General features: G+C 44.1%; 1 protein-coding gene across 2 annotated transcripts; it reads right to left on the bottom strand.

Moving 5' to 3' along the window:
• Nucleotides 1-738: 738 nt before the first annotated feature.
• LOC125514434 (KH domain-containing protein At5g56140) lies at nt 739-6,091 on the bottom strand. Of its 2 annotated transcripts, none has more exons than XM_048679762.2 (7): nt 5,799-6,091; nt 5,166-5,251; nt 3,061-3,209; nt 2,202-2,306; nt 2,005-2,121; nt 1,380-1,523; nt 739-1,291 (listed from the first exon to the last, which is right to left on the bottom strand). In XM_048679762.2, the coding sequence occupies exons 1-7, from the start codon at nt 5,906-5,908 to the stop codon at nt 1,139-1,141; spliced, it is 864 nt and encodes a 287-aa protein (XP_048535719.1). In that variant the 5' UTR covers nt 5,909-6,091; the 3' UTR covers nt 739-1,138. The 2 variants fall into 2 exon arrangements, with proteins under 2 accessions (XP_048535719.1, XP_048535720.1); XM_048679763.2 differs by having other exon boundaries at nt 739-1,288; nt 5,799-6,088.
• Nucleotides 6,092-17,968: the final 11,877 nt, after the last annotated feature.

Here is a 17,968-nt window from a genome sequence, read left to right as displayed (position 1 = left end):
CAACTCTCTCTCAACTTCCGGGGTGGGACTAAACTTTAGCCTCACTCACTCCACTCACATGTGTGCATGAATGGGCCAAGAGAATTTCAGAATTTTAGTTGGGCTTTGAGCCAAAGGCCTACTAGCAAAATTCCAACAAATATTGTAGGTGACACCGTTGCATCAGTATTCATTTTATGGGTTCCATTCAGGGAGGGATCCAGTGCGGCCCTCCTTTGTACATTCTCCTGCTGCTCATCTTTTATCTCTTCCAAGTGACGGTTTATAAATAGATGCGTCGACAGGGGATTTGGAATTCACTTTCGTGGATTGCTCAGCGCCTCGCATGCCAGATAGCACAGTGACGAGACCTCAATGAATTTGGTCCTTGGACAGGGTGTTGCATAAGGAGAATAACCAAAGCTTCGGGTTCGGCGTGTCATCAACATAAATTGGTAAACTGCATCATCCTCACGTAGTGACGAGACGCATTTCACCATGTTACAGTCAAGCAAAGAATGCCGCCATGAATCACGCCACATTTCATATTGAACATACCAAAACGTTCTCTCCATCCCTTGCAAAACAATCTTATAGTGTGGGACGGTGGGAGTAGTTAATAGATGAGGCAACTGTTTTGTCTCGGTTTCAGAAAAGAAAGATATACTTAAAAGGAGTAAAACTATAGATTAATGCGTACAAACATTCACAATGCCACAAAGGATGTTGCACGGAATAATGCAAATACCAGAACCTATATATTACAATATCCATCTATTATTACGCAATACTATAACTGTAACAAATTACAACGTCATTTCAATCCCAAATAACATAATCATAAAACATTCTTCAAAAGTTCAAATACAAGCACAAGAACCTTAAATCAAAGCCCCAGTCATAGCTCATAGCAATACACAAACCACTTCTTGCACAACCCGATATATAGCTCGACAGTCGACACCCAGTCTTGCCATAACCAAACCTCTCCAGTAGCAGCGAACACGACTCCAGGCATATGTATTATCAAGTACGGGCTGCTCCGACGCTAGCGGTGCGAGACCATTTTTGCGCCATTAGCCACGAAGGCAAACCCATAGGCATACTCAGTTTCCGTCTCGGGACAGATGATTGGTTCTCCCATGGTACTCGTGGCCTTTTACCCCCTTGTCTTGGCCCTCTTCATTCCAAGGCTGTTGTGGAAAGGGGATGCGGAACCAGATCTTTGCATCCCTTCCTCACGGAGGGTGCCGTTGAGCATTGCCAGCTCCCGGAGCTGCTGCTTCTTGAAGAAGTCCTGAGACTCGTCCTGCTTATAGACAATAGAATACAAGAACTTTGGGGCACTGATTCTGCAGAATCAGAAGACAAATAGAGGAGATATCAATATAAATACATACCATTGGCCTTAACAGATCCTCAAGGATCTCGCGGGCTTGCATCAGACGAGCATCAATAATTTCAACAGGCAGCTCTGCCTCAACCAATATATGTAGGGGTTCATTCAGATGTTCATATCCTGGCTTTCCACGCATCATTTCCTCCTACAAAGCATTACCACAAACTACAAGGTGAAGTCGACTGAAGTACAAAACAAACACAAGCATGCAGAAAGGGGGGGAAAATAACACTTGAATGACATATGGTTACCACTGGAAACAGACCGAAAACAAGTAATACAAGTTTTTTCCACCAGAACCAAGCAATTCTTTGGTGATAATTCACTCTTACAGAAATATGTGAGCTCAGAAATAACATAAAATAAAAATTAACAATAAGAAACCGCTGGGGAGAAAACTGAAAAACAGCCAGTATAGATAACAAGAGATAGGAGTGGGGTTGCCATAAAAACTAAAACCCAGGTTCCATTTATAACATCGGGTAATAGGAAAGGTGAAAATTATATAGCTCTCCCTAAACATGCTTATGGTACAAATTTGCTTGAAACAAGCCAATAAATATGCTCCAGACTTGCCAATATATCTAACTGGGGAGATTAAGAAAGCATGGTATCAAGAGTTTTACCCGAGCTGGATCTTTAATGCTACCCCGGCCTCTTATAAGCACACGGCAGTCAGTAGTTGCCTCCACTCGCTTCAAGGAATTTCCTCTGGGACCAAGGATGCGACCAACGAAGTTGTACTAGAAAAATAAACAAAAAGCATCATGACACAACTCCCACAACAATTCAAAGTGTAATAACATAGTAATAGCACACTTACTGTTGGATATTTGTCTACTGGAATATCAACCCTCATTGTTTTCTTGACAATTAGTCCAGATGAGCTGCCTTGAGAACCTCCAAGCCAACTATAAGCTGATGAACTCTGCAATGGTTACAGCTCGATTATTTAGAACAATGGATATGGAGCGACAGGAGTAGCTTTTGCCGTAAGCACTTGAAAAGTTACAAAATTCAAGCCAAATGTAAAGAACTAGTCAAACACACATGACTTATGAGCAATCAGAATAGTTACAGGATTATACTTCATAAATAACAGTTACCACAGTTCGTTTTGCTATCAATATAATAAAGATCTACAAAGTCAACACTATTTTCCAGTTCAGATACTCTCAAATATTGTGTAATAATCATCCCAACTCATCTTAAGGGTAGCAAGGAAAATGTGTAGTAATAAGTAGCATCACTGTGACCAACTAGCAGACTGATGTTAGCATGTCAATTAAGTAGCATACTGGTTAGACTTCTGACATATGGTGCCGCATTAGTGAGTTAGAGTGTTAGCATGTTATCCGAAGTTCCAAAATCCAACAGTTGTGATACAGAGAGGAGTTTAATGGCATCTTTTGAACCCTCTGCCTGGAAGGGATAATAAAGTTAGCAAAGTTGGTACAAGGATCAAGCAGTATCAAGAGCATTAGCTTTAGCAGTGCAAAAAGCAGCTTGAAACCCCAGATTTAAGATTTCAGGAATAATAAATTAGCATAAGGACCAAGTGGTACCAAGAACGTAACCAGGTCTGTTAGTGTCACAGTCAGTTAGAAAGACCTGATCTAAGCTTTCAAAGATGGTAATTAGACATGTAAGAGTAAGTTATGTTAAATGGTCAGTATCCATACTTCTGATTGAAATGCTGAAGTCCATCCATTCATATCAGTTGCTGCTCCATTTGAATATAATCCTCCCGATGTTAGTGGACTACCATGTTCAAAGCCACTTTGGTTTAAAAGGGAGGCGTTCTCCAATAGTGTGGAAACACGTAAAATTTCTGTTTCAAATTGCAATTTCAAGAACAAGATGTAGAAAGTCAGCAGTTAGAATTAGTGATTAGCAATATACATATATACCTGACGAGTTAGTGTAAATAACTAATCTACAGAACCTTTCATCCCTTAACAACGGAAAATTAACAAAGTCATAATAGTGTCAACTGCAAATCTGTATAGTTAGTTGTAAAGGACTATTACATTTATGCTGGGAAGATATGCGAATAAATTAATTAATATGCACTTGCAGAAAAAAAATAGTAGCAGAACAAATATTCGTAGAACAAGCAGAATTCAACAATATAAATAGAGTTACAACATTACAGCTAAACGGAGGAACATGAAAGAGGTATACATCAAATGCTTAAAATTTTGCATCCCTTTTGTAAGATTATTAATTACAGCTATAGAATATTAGCACACTGGTGTTCATCCAACTAAGTTGGAGCTTCCCTGTGATCCTGGTAATCTAAAATATCCTCCGCCACAAATAATCCCATCAAGGAAGGATATATATTGCCCCATAGACATGCCGTCTAGTGTCATGGGCATCCGGGTCAAAGCTCAAGGGGGCATGACATGTCTCTTTATATCATGATTAGCACAGTTTTGTTAGGATTACTATGAGTGAAGATTAAAGGGTGCATGGCAGCATCTATTTCTATGAATGAAGATAAGTTAGGATTACTTCCCCTAGAGACAAAGTAATAAATCTCCTCTTCTAAATAACCCCTGGACTGGTAATAGAAAATTGCACGGCTGCAAGCTCACTGATGATCATGACACATTGGGACGTGACAGAAAATGAGGTACTATGCAGCTTAGTACTTTCAAAAGGCATGCCCCCATCAGGTTGCTGGATGAGACAAAGTCAATGTAGTCCAGCAAGCCTCAGCCAAGTTAGTGAAGCCATTCATCGAAGACTAAGCTACAATGAGATAGTCGTGGGACGCCATTCTCATAAAGAAGATTAGTCATGTAGAGTTGTGGATGAGTACATGAATTCGTGGAGATAAAGATTAAGGCTGCGTTTGGCAGCTCAGTTTTTTTCAGGTATTTGTAGAATACTATGGTTTCTCAGAAACCGCAGTTTTCAAAACTTTGAGGTGTTTCTCCAATACCATGTTTTTTTAGTATTTAAGAAATAGGTCTTGACCACTCTTTTCGAAACTGAAGAAGAAGAAAAAGTGGTTTTTAGAAACTGAAGTATCCATTGCCTAGGCAACTGAACACTGAGGTTTTAGATTACTACGGTTTTGAGGAAACCATGTTGCCAAACTAGGTGTCCAAACCAAAGCAGAAGATGAGTGGCGAGGTGGGGTAGTGGTAGGTAGGGTGGTGAAGAAACAAAAGATATTAAGAGTTTTCATCATTTGCTAAGGCAATACTCCAGTGTGGTGGTTAAGCAAGCAGGGGGAGCACTAGTGTAGTGGTTAGCTAAACAGCAATCATGAAAGAAGCAGCAGCAAGGTAAAATAAAGCATATCCCCCTCGACAATATCTACAAAGTAAATGCACACACCAAGAATAATACATTTGTGGTAAATCATTCTCGGTTGCAAATGAAAACAACCTAAAGAGCAGTCATGGAAACGATTGTTACTCATTTTATAAAACAAACAGAAGCAACAACACTACTCATTTTATAAAACAAACAGAAGCAACAACACGGTAGAATAAAAGCATATCCCACCACACAATATGTACAAGGTAAATGCACACAACAAGAATGACTGAGTTTGTGGCAAATCTAGCTCGGCTGCAGGTGAAAACAGCTTCCTTTGTGCAGGAAAAAGGGTAACCACCATAAGCAACGAATCAGAGGCACACAAGCAAGGAAAGTCAAATATCCTCGCCATCACAACAGAATATTCCGAATCGTGTGGAAGAAGCAGCAATTGGACCAGCGCGCAGATGTTATATCATAACACAAATGGCATGATTAGATGAGAGCTCACCTTGATTCAGCAGCCGTATGCTGTGAGGGAGCACCGGGACGAACGGGTTGAGCTTGTGGCGCTCAGCGAGCAGCTCCGCAAGGTACCTGGTAGAAAGACAAAGAACCATTATTAGTCATCGTCTGTCACTCTTATCGTACAGCACAGCCAAGTCAGCTTTCTCCCCCTCACGAAACTCGCCAAATAACCAGCAAATCCCCGCTGGATCACGCGGTACAGAATCGCAAGGCGATCGGCGAGCAAAGTGAACACCGGCCGAAGCGAGCGGCTGGCCCGTTTGATTCAGCGAAAATCGAGTGAAGACACGACAGGACGCAATGGTTACCACAAAGGGGAGATCTCGCCGCGGGGAATCAGATCCGATCCCAAAAAGCCCTAAACCTCGCCGGGTTAATTCAGATTCAAGCCGCGGAACCTTGGTGACACCCCAAAAACACGCCGAATCGGCGCTGTGAGGGCCCGAATCTGGCCTCCCCGGCGCGATCGGAGCCTAGCCTCGCACAAAGTGAGCGACGGCGGCTACTCCAGCCCCTTCCAACAACGCACACCTTCTAGTATAGTCCAGCCTAGTCCACTCCACAAACGACAAGACGGGAAGCTGGGGGAGGAGGAAGAGGGAGCTGGGGTGCTTACTTCTCCTGGTCGGCGACGGCGGCGGAGGAGGCGCGGAGGCCGGAGATGCGCGGGGAGTGCGGCGTGGTGGACGGGGAGGGCGAGTAGGCCATGTACCGTCCGGACGACATCTCTCTCTCTCGAGCAGCAGCTAGTCCTCTCCAACCGGCGGTGTTTGTTAGGCTCGCTAGCTGGCTAGGGTTGCGGCGGTGGCCTGCTCGCCCGGCGCCTACACGCTGTCTCTACAAGGAAGGGACGGCGGCGGCGGCGGGGGGCGAGAGGGGGCAAGAGGGGGAGGGGGAGGAGGCCGGGCGGGCGGCTTATAAGGAAGGGAGGGAGGAAGGGGATGACGATGCGCCGCGCGACGCGGTAACTAGCGGAGTGTGTGAATGAACAGTTCTTCTCGCGGACGCGGGGGTGGGGAGGGGCCGCGGCGGCGTCCGGTCTCCTCTCCGGGTTCGGTTCGGCGGCCGGTAAAAAAAATGCCGGGAAACTGGCGGGGCGTTGGGCAAACCCGGACGGGGCGGGGGGAGTCAAGATGCCGCAGTGGTAGGTGAGGTGGGCTTTTACTCGGCCGCCCTAAAAATAGCTGCCTGGTTTACCCGCGTCTGAAGATTTGCCGAGCTAATCTCAAAAGAAAAGAAAAAACAAGATTAGGCGAGCTGAGCTGGCCCGTGGTTTACTCGAGCTAGTTAAAGTGTGTTCAAAAAAAAAAAGAGCTAGGTAGAGTGTGAAGCCAAGGGACCTGTGTAACCACCTCTAAACAGTCGACCTCCATCATCACATGCGTCATAATTCAATATCTATTGTGACGCCTATCTTCGAGGAAATCAGGGAGAGAACTGCAAATTTTGCTTCTTTTTCGGTGCAACATGTTAGTAGGGATGCCAACGGCACGGCTGACCTTTGTGCCAAACATGCTATTTCCTTAGTGGTATCTGAGTGTTGGATGGATAACTATCCATCCTTCATTATAAGCAGCCTTAGGGCTGAGTGTAACCGAATTTCTTTCATGCAATAAAACTCTCATATTTCATGTAAAAAAAAAGCCAAGGGACCTGTATGCGGTTCTTCGTCTTTTTCGAATGCGACCTGTCTGCGTTGCTGCCAACAACAATACTGTTTTATGTTACGGTTTCTGTGACGCGATCGGAAGGACACTGTTTTGGAAAATGTCGTTGCCATCACACATATATTTGTATGTTGTTCATTCATTGGGGGTCTATGGCTAGTGGAAATCAAACCGATCATTAGTTCAGTAATGATCCGGTAGTACGTGGTTAAGAGCATCTCTAGCCGATCCGGTATATGCCCGTCCCGCAAAAATTCGTTGAAGGGCGTCGGCAAAAAAAAATACATATGGTACCGTGAACCCTCCGACGGAACAGATCTCGTATACTCGTCTCGTGAATGTTTTGGATGCGTTCATGGGATCTGTTCCGCGCCAGAAGGCTCGCGGTACCACAAATTTTGCATAGCTTCGTGAATTGAAGATTTCAACAAAAAATTGAATGAAAAATAAACGTATGGATATAAATGGTCCGAAAAGCAATTCACAATACAACAATTGTTTTCTTTGCAACAAATGTTCAAAGTTTGAATAATTATTGCAACACCAAATTGTTCGAATCACACACAAGTACATATGAATAAAATTGGGAATCTATCTCGCCCCATGGAGTTGTCAATGATGCTTAATAAGATCAAGCTTGAGTGCTTGTGTGAATCACGATTCTCAATCTTCCGGTAGGTTTCAAGAAATGCAGCGATCTCATTTGCGTCATGGCAAGCTTCATACCACTACCAACATTGTCATAATTGTATTCTAAGTCCAAATCTCTCTCATCCTCGATGATCATACCGTGTAAAATTACACAAGCAATCATGATGTTTCTGAGAGATTTTTTATCCCAACAGCGAACAGGACCTTGAACAATGGCAAACCGAGCTTGCAATACACCAAATGCCCTCTCGATGTCCTTTCGACAAGCCTCTTGTGCTTCGGCAAAGACTTTTTATTTCTTGATTTTGTGGTCACTAATGGTTTTCGCAAATGTTGACCAGGAAGGATAAATACCATCGGCAAGATAGTACTCCATGGTATACTCATGGCCATTGGCGGTATAATTGCAAACCAGAGCTTTGCCACTAGCTAGTTGAGCAAATACATGAGATCATTGGAGGACATTGATATCATTTAGAGACCTCGGCAAACCAAAGAAACAATGCCAAATCCATAGACCATGTGAAGCCATGGCTTCAAGCACAATGGTGGATTTTTGTTTGTGGTCGGTGTATTGCCCTTCCCAAACCACCAGGCAGTTCTTCCACCTTCAACGCATGCAATCAATACTACCTTACCTAGCATGCACGGACATCCCCTTTCTTCGTTCATTTCCATGAGCTTCTTCATGTCTTCCTTGTTTGGAGCCCGAAGGTACCCGGGCCAAAAATCCGGATAGTTGTCTTTGCAAAGACACGGACGCATTTGATGATGGTATCTTCTTCGATGTGAAGATATTCATTTCTATGGCCCCTTCTCAAATTCATCCATGAGATGCAACAACACTAGGGTGTCGACATCGTCGTCGAGGATCATCTCTTCTATGCCCGAATCATCAGACGAAGACGAGGAGGACGAACTCCAATCCATCTAAAAAATACACGCCCGTGAATTTCATTCGAACCTTACCTATCAAAATTGAATGACAATAATCGGGAAATGCATAGGTGGGCGTTGAACATACCTTCCCCGAAGCAAAGTTGGCCGCACCTTGCTTCTTCCCCGCCGGCCGAAGCAAATCTGGCCGAAATACCGCCCTCTGGCGCGTGCGAACGATCCCGACCGATCCGAGCCTCACAGGCGCTGGAAACCAACCGGATTCGCCGGCTACAAGGCCACGCGCCAAGCTACGGGGAGGCGCCGACAGCGTCGGCGAGCCCATGGACACAAATGGACACCCCCGCGCTCAAACTTGGTGGAATGTGTAAGTGCATCTAGTGCCACCCCTAGTTGGTTTTGGAGTATTGACGACAAACCTAGTTGAGGGACTAATGTGTTTGTGAGAATTGCAGGATAACACAGGTAGAAGTCTCTCGTTGATTCGGTTTCCCTACCAGAGATGACCCCTAAAAATGTATGAAGACATTGAAGTCAGAGGTGGTATGTGAAGACATTCACATTGAAGACTATGATAAGAGAAGACATCGCGTGAAGACTATGGAGCGCGAAGACTTAGCAGTTTCGTCGTTTTGTGTTTTTCTTTGTTGAGTCATAGGAACCACCGTACTGTTAAGTGGGGTCCAAGAGAACCAGTCAGAATGACTGAAGTGATGCTTAACTAAAATCCTATGTCTTCGAGTGAAGACTATGAGAGCAAATCTTGTCCAGAGTTGGATAAGTCAGCTTTGCTTGTAGCCCAAGTAAAGTTGTCGTGTGTGTTTGAAATCTGACCGTTGGAACACGTGTCAGTTCCTTAGTGACCAAGGGTCATTTCGGACAAATCAGGTCGGGTTGCCTAGTGGCTATAAATAGCCCACCCCTTACAACCATAAATGGTTGGCTGCTCAGAGTTAGAGTACGGCTTTTGTCGTTTGAGAGCAACCCACTTCGAAGCCTTTGAGAGAGAATTCCTTGCGAGGATAAAGCCCTAAACACCCAGAGCCAAAGAGTGTTAGGCATCACTTAAGTTTTCCTGTCTGTGTGATCTGAAGACTTATTACACTTGAGGACTGTGAATCCTCCAGCCGGTTAGGCGTCGTGTTCTGAGCATCCAAGAGTCATTGTGGATCGCCGGTGAACGAAGTTTGTGAAGGTTTGGAAGTCTACCTTGAAGACTTACCAGAGTGATTGGGCGAGGTCTGTGTGACCTTAGCTCAACGGGAATACTGTGAGGACTGAGTGTCCTGAGCTGTGTGTTCAGGACTGGGTGTCCGGGACTGTGTGTCCTCAGGTTTAAATACCTATCCGCCCTAACCAGACGTACAACTGTCATTGCAGTTGGAACTGGTCTACCAAACATTTGTCTTCACCAAGCTTACTGGTTCTATCCTTCCCATCTCTTTATTTATAGTTGGTTCTTGTGAAGTCATTGCCTATTTGCATTGTCCATTTGTCTTCATTGTGTGACTGTTTGTTCAGATTGGTTTCATATTATCTTCCATCCTGATCCGTACTGCCTAGTTGCTGTTAGTCTTTGTACTTTCACTTCATTGAATCCTTAACTATGGCTTGTCTAGGGTAGTCTACCTTCCGCTGCATGGTTATAGGTTCATTTCTATCGTTTGTTTTCAAAACTCCCATGTTTTGAAGACTTTCATAAAAATCGCCTATTCACCCCCCCTCTAGTCGATATAACGCACTTTCAGAATGGATGCGGCGCAGGGCGGCGGAACTATCAGACGGTGTGGGCAGCAATAACCAACGGGTATGTGCGGTGGCGGCGGGGAGTGGAGGCGGGAACGGAAGTGAGTGAAAAAGAGTTCGCGCCGAGGAAAGGGGGGTCAACAAGAACATGCGCTTCTCCCATAGATTTGGCGGAAATGGATTGCGGTATGAAGGATCCTCAAAAACATTTCCAAGATGGGTGAATATGCAGGATATATTCGGGCCGGCAAAATGGCCTCCGTCCAACAAACCGGTGGGTTTTTTGCTGGATGACCCGATTTGCGGGATCTACTAGAGATGCTCTAACTAGTTTTGAAGCTTTGCTTGCGCTCCTTTTCTTCTTCCATCTCACGGCGTTTTTTTTTGTGTGTGTGTGAATATTATTACGGCGTCTTTGACTCATATATGATTGATACGTATATTCATATGCATAATCATCATGTGTTTGATTCCACCGTAAGAGAAGCAAGTTTCTTGGTACTACGTTTCATCCCCGCTTGACCCCAATTTCCCATCAGACCCGAATTTCCTCGGCCCAAAATGAATCCCATCCCCGCCAGATAGTCAACACGCGCACTGGATAAGAACGGCGGCGATCGACGTCGCCGTAGCGTGGCCATGTCACCAGTTAATTTCCTTGCTTTTGTTTACGCGCCGCGGAAACGTGTAAACTCCATGTGTCGTCCATAGGCTCGGGACAAGCCAGCCGGTACACATGTGACCTGCGTCGCGGCGTGCACTGCACAGCATGATGAACGATGAAGCTTCTCCCCCATGCATCTGCAATTCCCACAGTCATTTTTAAAAGAATGGAACGTGTATATCTTATGCAGCGCCGGGAACACATGGCTGGGCTCTCGTCAAACCATCAAATTGACAAACCACCCGACCCGTAAGCGACACCGGTTCATAGGCCGGTCCCCTAGAAGCCTAAGCGTACGTGTAGTTCAGCGGCAAGTACTTGGCGAAAACAAAAGCGTAGCGGAGCACCTTCGTGAAGGAATACAGCGACGACGTGCGACTTTCAGGCCCCGTTGATCCCTTCGCCGTCTGCGGCACGGGCGCATATTTTACTCCGTAATAATGTCGAAAGATAAAACTGCAGACGACAACCATCAGGCGGGCGGGGACGGGATCAAGTCGCTCCGAGTCCGAGAGCGATTACCGGGCGGGGCAGGATGAATGGCGACGGCCCGGCCGGGCGTCGCCGTCGGGCCAGGCTGTCCCCTCCGGAAAGGAAAAGGAGAGGCGGGGAAAAGGGAAAAGGTTTCGTGCGCTGCTGATGGGCGATGGCTGGCGCCGGGAGAAAAAGAGGAGGAATCCGCCCGTCTGCCCAACAACGTCTCGATTGATGAAGTGGCGAGGAAACAAAGGGAGCCGGGCCGGGCGAGCTGGTGTGCGTTTTGGTCCGTGTGTCCAGGAGGATCTGAGACGGACCGGTAACCTCCACGTCGAGGCGGCTGAATATGCCACGGTGCAGGTATCAACACAGGGGATACCACTACCTTTTTTGACGAAAAAACTTTGAATTTATTTAATTTCAATCATGACAATACAACGAAAACTAAAAATAATAAAAATTACATTCAAATCCATAGACCACCTAGCGATGACTATAAACATTGAAGTGAGCCGAAGGCGCGTCATCGTCATCGTCCCTCCCTCGACGGAGGCGGGCAAACCTTATTATAGTAGATAGTCGGGAAGTCGTCGTGCTAGCGCCCCATGGGACCAGTGCACCAGACCAACAACCGCCGTCGATGAAGAGTAGCACAGATCGAAAGGATCAAACCTAAAAACACACGAACGTAAACGAACGACGACCAGATCTGAACAGATCCATCAAAGACTGATCCACTAAAGACATACCTCCACATGCCCACCGAAGATGTTAGACGCACCACCAGGATGAGGGTTAGGCAGGAAGAACCTTACTCCATCTTCAGGGAGCCGCCGTCGTCTCACCGTTCTGAACAAGACACAAACCCCAACAAAACTCAAAGAAACGTCTGAAAACGAAGCCCCCCAGACGACAAAGGTCGGGATCCACCACGCCCCCCATGGCCCTAAGGCCACCGGAGACAAGGCGGACCGGCAACAGCTTCGGCGGGAGACAAGGGAACCCTAACATTTTTGGGGCCCAGAGAATTGACAATTTGATTGTCGTCGTCATTAAGTTTGGTTACCATGTCGCTGGCCGCGTTATACCGCCTACTTACTTAGGCCTCCTTTGATTCACATGGTAGGAAAAACGTAGAAAAAGGAATTTCATATAAAATAAGAATCCTATAAATAGGAATGGGAAAGGAGTTGTCGTTTGGTATACATCATTTTATTGAGTCTAGTCTAATGTTTATTTTCCTATGAAAATTTTAGATCAATAGGAAGGAGCACTTATCGGCTCCCTTTTTATATTAAATAAAAGAAGTCACACAAGTACCATAAGGAACATTCAAAGTAGTGGGTTCAAAGGTTCTAGCCTATTACAGGACAACAACCTCGCTGAAAAAAAGAAAGAACAAATATAACTAAAAGAAACTAAAGTTTTCACCCTACATCACGGATACAGGGCAAACTGCGCTCAGCGTGCTTCCCCTTTTTTGTGTTTTGTCTCTCCATCCGAGAGATCAAACCACCCGGAGCATCGTCATTGTTTGCGACCAGCACGAGGCCTCCAACACCGAGATTGGGCTCACAGTAGCCACCAAAGCGAAGATTTTGCATCCTGCGGGCAAAGCAGGGGGATGTCTGAGTCCAGTCCACGCAGTGTAGTCTAGGCTAGCGGCTGGATGTCGATCTTGCGCTCCCAGATATGCATGCACTCTACCCCCCTCCCCCCCATTAGCATTGTCGGCACCTTCAGCACCGACTGCAAGTGATGGCAGAAGAGGTCTATTTGCTCCAGCATGTGATCCTTGAAGATCAGTCTCCATTTCCAAAATCATTCCTAGGATCTGTTTAACAAAAAATCATGTCACACCATTAAAGATTAGGTTCTTTTTAACCTTCCACAAAGACCAAAGCACAACAAAACAAATGGTGTTAACAACATCAAGTTTTTCCCCGTTACCCAAAGAGAACTAATGGATTCAAAACATGTCGCTAATGACCTATTTGCAAAAATCGGCCAAACCTGCTTTGGAGCTATGCAATCAAAGAGAAGGTGTTGCACTAATTCCTTACATGTGCAGAAAAGACAATCTTCAGGTTTATTCATATTCCTTTCTTCGGATTATCCTTGGTTAGTATTTTATTATGACTAAGCAACTAGAGGAATATATGAATCTTGGGAGGGATGACCAACTTCCGAACAATGGGAATGTAAACAGGAGTCACACCTCTAAACTTGATGATAGCATACAAAGAACTTGATAAGTAAATGTCAGAGATTTCATATTGCCAAATCAGGGACACCCTCTTCTTTATAGAAAATGCTACTAGCTATGGCTTGTAGCTCATACCACTGCTCCATCATACTATCAGTGAAGATCCTCCTAAAAGTAAGCTTGAGGGTGCTCTCATCCTATATTTGATTAATGGTGCTACACTGTTCTCTACAAATGCAATAAATGTCCCAAAACTGGACAACTAGGGGGGTTTCCAAAATAGGAATCCTCCTAGAACCTGATTTGATGACCATCCCCACAACCCACCTGTAGCCAAATTTGACAGCTCTAGCAGCCCACATAACCCCTTTCCAAAAGACGGAAGAATTTACTGAGCTATTGCATAAGATATTGGGGGAGAGGTATGGTATTTGGCATCAACCACAGATCTCCATATTTTTCCTTCCCCAAAGGCATGTCTCTTAATCCAAGATCCTAGGATGCAAATATTGAGGTCTCTTAAGTTAGCGATCCCTAGCCCTCCAAAATCTTGGTTCATCCACACCAATTGCCAATTGGCCAAATGCAGTTTTCTATGGCCCTCAAAGTCATTCCAAAGACAATTTTTCATTCAAGAATTTATGAGGTTCAAAACCCACTTGGGAAATTTAAAAAAGTACATAAGATAGACGGGGATGCTAGCAAGGCAGGATTTAATTAAGATAATACTCCATTTGTAAGAAAGGAGATTACCCCTCCATCTTGCAATCCTTTTAAGTTTTTTTTTTCAATTAAAGGTTGAAGGTCTTCCCTAGAGAGTTTATTAGAATGAAAGGGGATGCCTAAATACTTGATTGGGAAAACCTATAGGGAAACCAAATATGTCAGCAAAGCAAGAAACTTATCATCTAGGTTTAAAGAGATCCACTTTTGTCATAATTAATCACATTTTCAAAGCAAGTAAGGACCCATTTGAGGTTGGCAGCCAAACTGGAGTCACCATCAACAAACATGATTGTATCATCTGCATACCACAGACTGATAATTCCTTCAGGGCAAAAAGCATGTCCTAGGCCCTTAATAAGTTTTTCCTTAGAGGCTTTGTTCAACATTTTGGTTAAAACATCCACTACTAGATTCAAAAGCAGGGGAGAAAGGAATCTAGGATAGGTCCTAGATTGCCTTGCGCCTTTGCATGACTCTTCTGCTAAAAAAACTCATGTTACATTGCCCTAAAGTTCCATTACTAAGTATGAAACCACATGTTTTACATCGACAACTACAACACCATTTTTTTGGGAACATTGCCAAACAAAAGCCAAGCATAGAGTTGAAGGAAATATGCCCTAGAGGCAATAATAAAGTTATTATTTATTTCCTTATTTCATGATAAATGTTTATTATTCATGCTAGAATTGTATTAACCGGAAACATAATACATGTGTGAATACATAGACAAACATAGTGTCATTAGTATGCCTCTACTTGACTAGCTCGTTAATCAAAGATGGTTAAGTTTCCTAACCATAGACATGAGTTGTCATTTGATTAATGGGATCACATCATTAGGAGAATGATGTGATTGACTTGACCCATTCCATTAGCTTAGCATTTGATTGTTTAGTATGTTGCTATTGCTTTCTTCATGACTTATACATGTTCCTATGACTATGAGATTATGCAACTCCTATTTACCGGAGGAACACTTTGTGTGCTACCAAACGTCACAACGTAACTGTGTGATTATAAAGGTCCTCTACAGGTGTCTCCAAAGGTACTTGTTGAGTTGGCGTATTTCGAGATTAGGATTTGTCACTTCGGTTATCGGAGAGGTATCTCTGGGCCCACTCGGTAATGCACATCACTATAAGCCTTGCAAGCATTGTAACTAATGAGTTAGTTGCAGGATGATGTATTATGGAACGAGTAAAGAGACTTGCTGGCAACGAGATTGAACTAGGTATTGAGATACCGACGACCGAATCTCGGGCAAGTAACATACAGATGACAAAGGGAACAACGTATGTTGTTATGCGGTTCGACTGATAAAGATCTTCGTAGAATATGTAGGAGCCAATATGGGCATCTAGGTTCTGCTATTGGTTATTGACCAGAGAAATGTCTCGGTCATGTCTACATAGTTCTCGAACCCGTAGGGTCCGCACGCTTAACGTTCGTTGACGATATAGTATTTATGAGTTATGTATGTTGGTAACCGAATGTTGTTCGGAGTCCCGGATGAGATTATGGACATGACGAGGAGCTCCGGAATGGTCCGGAGGTAAAGATTCATATATTGGATGATATGGTTAGGCTAAGGGGTCAGGCCCACGGGGCTATAAGTCGGTGCAAAAAGAGTTTTGCGGAGGCCAGGGGGGCAAACGCCGGAGACCCTGACGTCTGTGCCAGACGCCAAGGATTGTGGCGTTTAGTCCTGGAGTCCGAGCGGGACTCTTGCCTTTCGGGCAAAACTGACTTTGAGGAGGCTTTTGCTCCAAGTTTCGACCCCAGGGCTCAACATATAAATAGAGGGGCAGGGCTAGCACCAAAGACACATCAAGAAACACCAAGCCGTGTGCCGGCAACCCCGTCCCCTCTAGTTTATCCTCCGTCATAGTTTTCGTAGTGCTTAGGCGAAGCCCTGCGAAGATTGTTCTTCACCAACACCGTCACCACGCCGTCGTGCTGCCGGAACTCATCTACTACTTCGCCCCTCTTGCTGGATCAAGAAGGCGAAGACGTCATCGAGCTGCACGTGTGTTGAACGTGAAGGTGCCTTACGTTCGGTACTTGATCGGGACGGATCGTGAAGGTGTACGACTACATCAACCGCGTTGATAAACGCTTCCACTTACGGTCTACGAGGGTACGTAGATTACACTCTCCCCTCTCGTTGCTATACATCACCATGATCCTGCGTGTGCGTAGGAAATTTTTGAAATTACTACGTTCCCCAACAAGAGTTGCATGTAACATTTATCGCATCTATGTTATTTACACACAATGTAGAATTGGATCAATTTAAAATATAACTTGAGTAAACATACCTCATTTCGTTGATAATTCCATAGCATAGATTTGTAAGACAACACATATTTGTTGATCTTCAATTTAATTAGTGAAATACGTGTTATATGCCCACTAAAAGCATTATTGAATTTGTTGTTGAGTCAAGTTTTCAAACATGATTTTTGTTCACCATTGGGCATGTAAGGTAAGCAATAAAAAATACATATACTTTTGGTGGCATATCACACATACTCCCTCCAGGCGGGAACATCAATCTGACGCGGGTTTTTAGGTCTTTGATTTGATTAGCAAAAGATATGTTATTTGTCACAAAAATTTATATTTTAGATTCGACATCGAATGCAGTTTCTAAACATGTGCTTTTTGTGGCATAGTATATATGTTTCGCTAGTTAAATTGACGACTTAGGATGTCGTGTCAGACTTCTATTCCCATTCAGAGGGAGTATTAAAGCAATTTGATTGTAATTCAACCAATAGTGGATTTGTTTCTATCTTCTAATGAATCTTTTTCGGCTAGAATTTACTTCCTACATACATACCTCCCTAGAAGCTTGGTCAACCAAAGACCTAAGAAAAGTATCCATCTTATAAATCTCGACGGAGGGAATAGTTATAGGGTTTATCAAACAATATTCTCACAATCTCTTCTCACATATTTATGTACAAGATTTCATCTTGGAGAGTGGACCTACACTAGACCTATGCATGGGCAGCCCAGGCCGGCCCGAGGCCAAGCCCGATTGCCCGGCATTTGGGTCGGGCTTGGGCTCCATTTTATCGCCCGAAGCTCGACCCAAAAGCCGAAAAGCCCGAAATGACAACAAATGTATATTTTACTCGAAATGTAGATACTCCCTCCGTAAACTAATATAAGGACGTTTAGATCACTACAGAGGCCGTATATTATATTATTTTAGTTCCCTGAATATAAATATTTTAATTGAAAAATGTCACTATCATGTGTTTCAGGCCGAGCCGGGCTCGGTTTGGTTTTTTGCTTCAGGCTTTGCCCGACCCGGGGTATGATCAGGTTTAACCTAGACCCATCTCATTTACTCACTCCGGTCTTTTTTACTCTGCATATTAGATTTATGTCAAGTCAAACTTTGCAAAGTTTGACCAAATGTATATTCAAAAATACCAACATCTACAATACCAAATATATATATATATATATATATATATATATATATATATATATATATTATGAAACTACATTTCATAATGAATCTAACAATATTGATTTGGCATTGTGAATGATGGTACTTTTTCTTCCCATGACCGGAGGGAGTACTAGCAGTACATTACATACATGAGCTGGGTTTGAGAGCTCGAGGGTAGTTTCTGAGCACGGAACACACTCTCACCCACTGAATCACGCCTGAGCAGGGTACATTGATCACCGACACACACGTTGTCAGTCCGAGTGGCAAACAACCACTGCCA

This window comes from Triticum urartu, chromosome 6A (assembly GCF_056163025.1).
Source record: "Triticum urartu cultivar PI428250 chromosome 6A, HENAU_Tu73, whole genome shotgun sequence".
Taxonomy (NCBI): Eukaryota; Viridiplantae; Streptophyta; class Magnoliopsida; order Poales; family Poaceae; genus Triticum; species Triticum urartu.
The sequence above is the reverse complement of the archived record's forward strand: the minus strand, read 5'-3'. Positions and strand labels throughout refer to the sequence as shown.

Coding starts and splice junctions, on each gene's coding strand:
- LOC125514434 (XM_048679762.2), bottom strand. CDS start 5,908: ATGTCGTCCGGACGGTACATGGCCTACTCGCCCTCCCCGTCCACCACG. Junction 5,252..5,798: donor GCCGTCGCCGACCAGGAGAA/GTAAGCACCCCA, acceptor TCTTTCTACCAG/GTACCTTGCGGAGCTGCTCG. Junction 1,292..1,379: donor AGGATCTGTTAAGGCCAATG/GTATGTATTTAT, acceptor ATTGTCTATAAG/CAGGACGAGTCTCAGGACTT.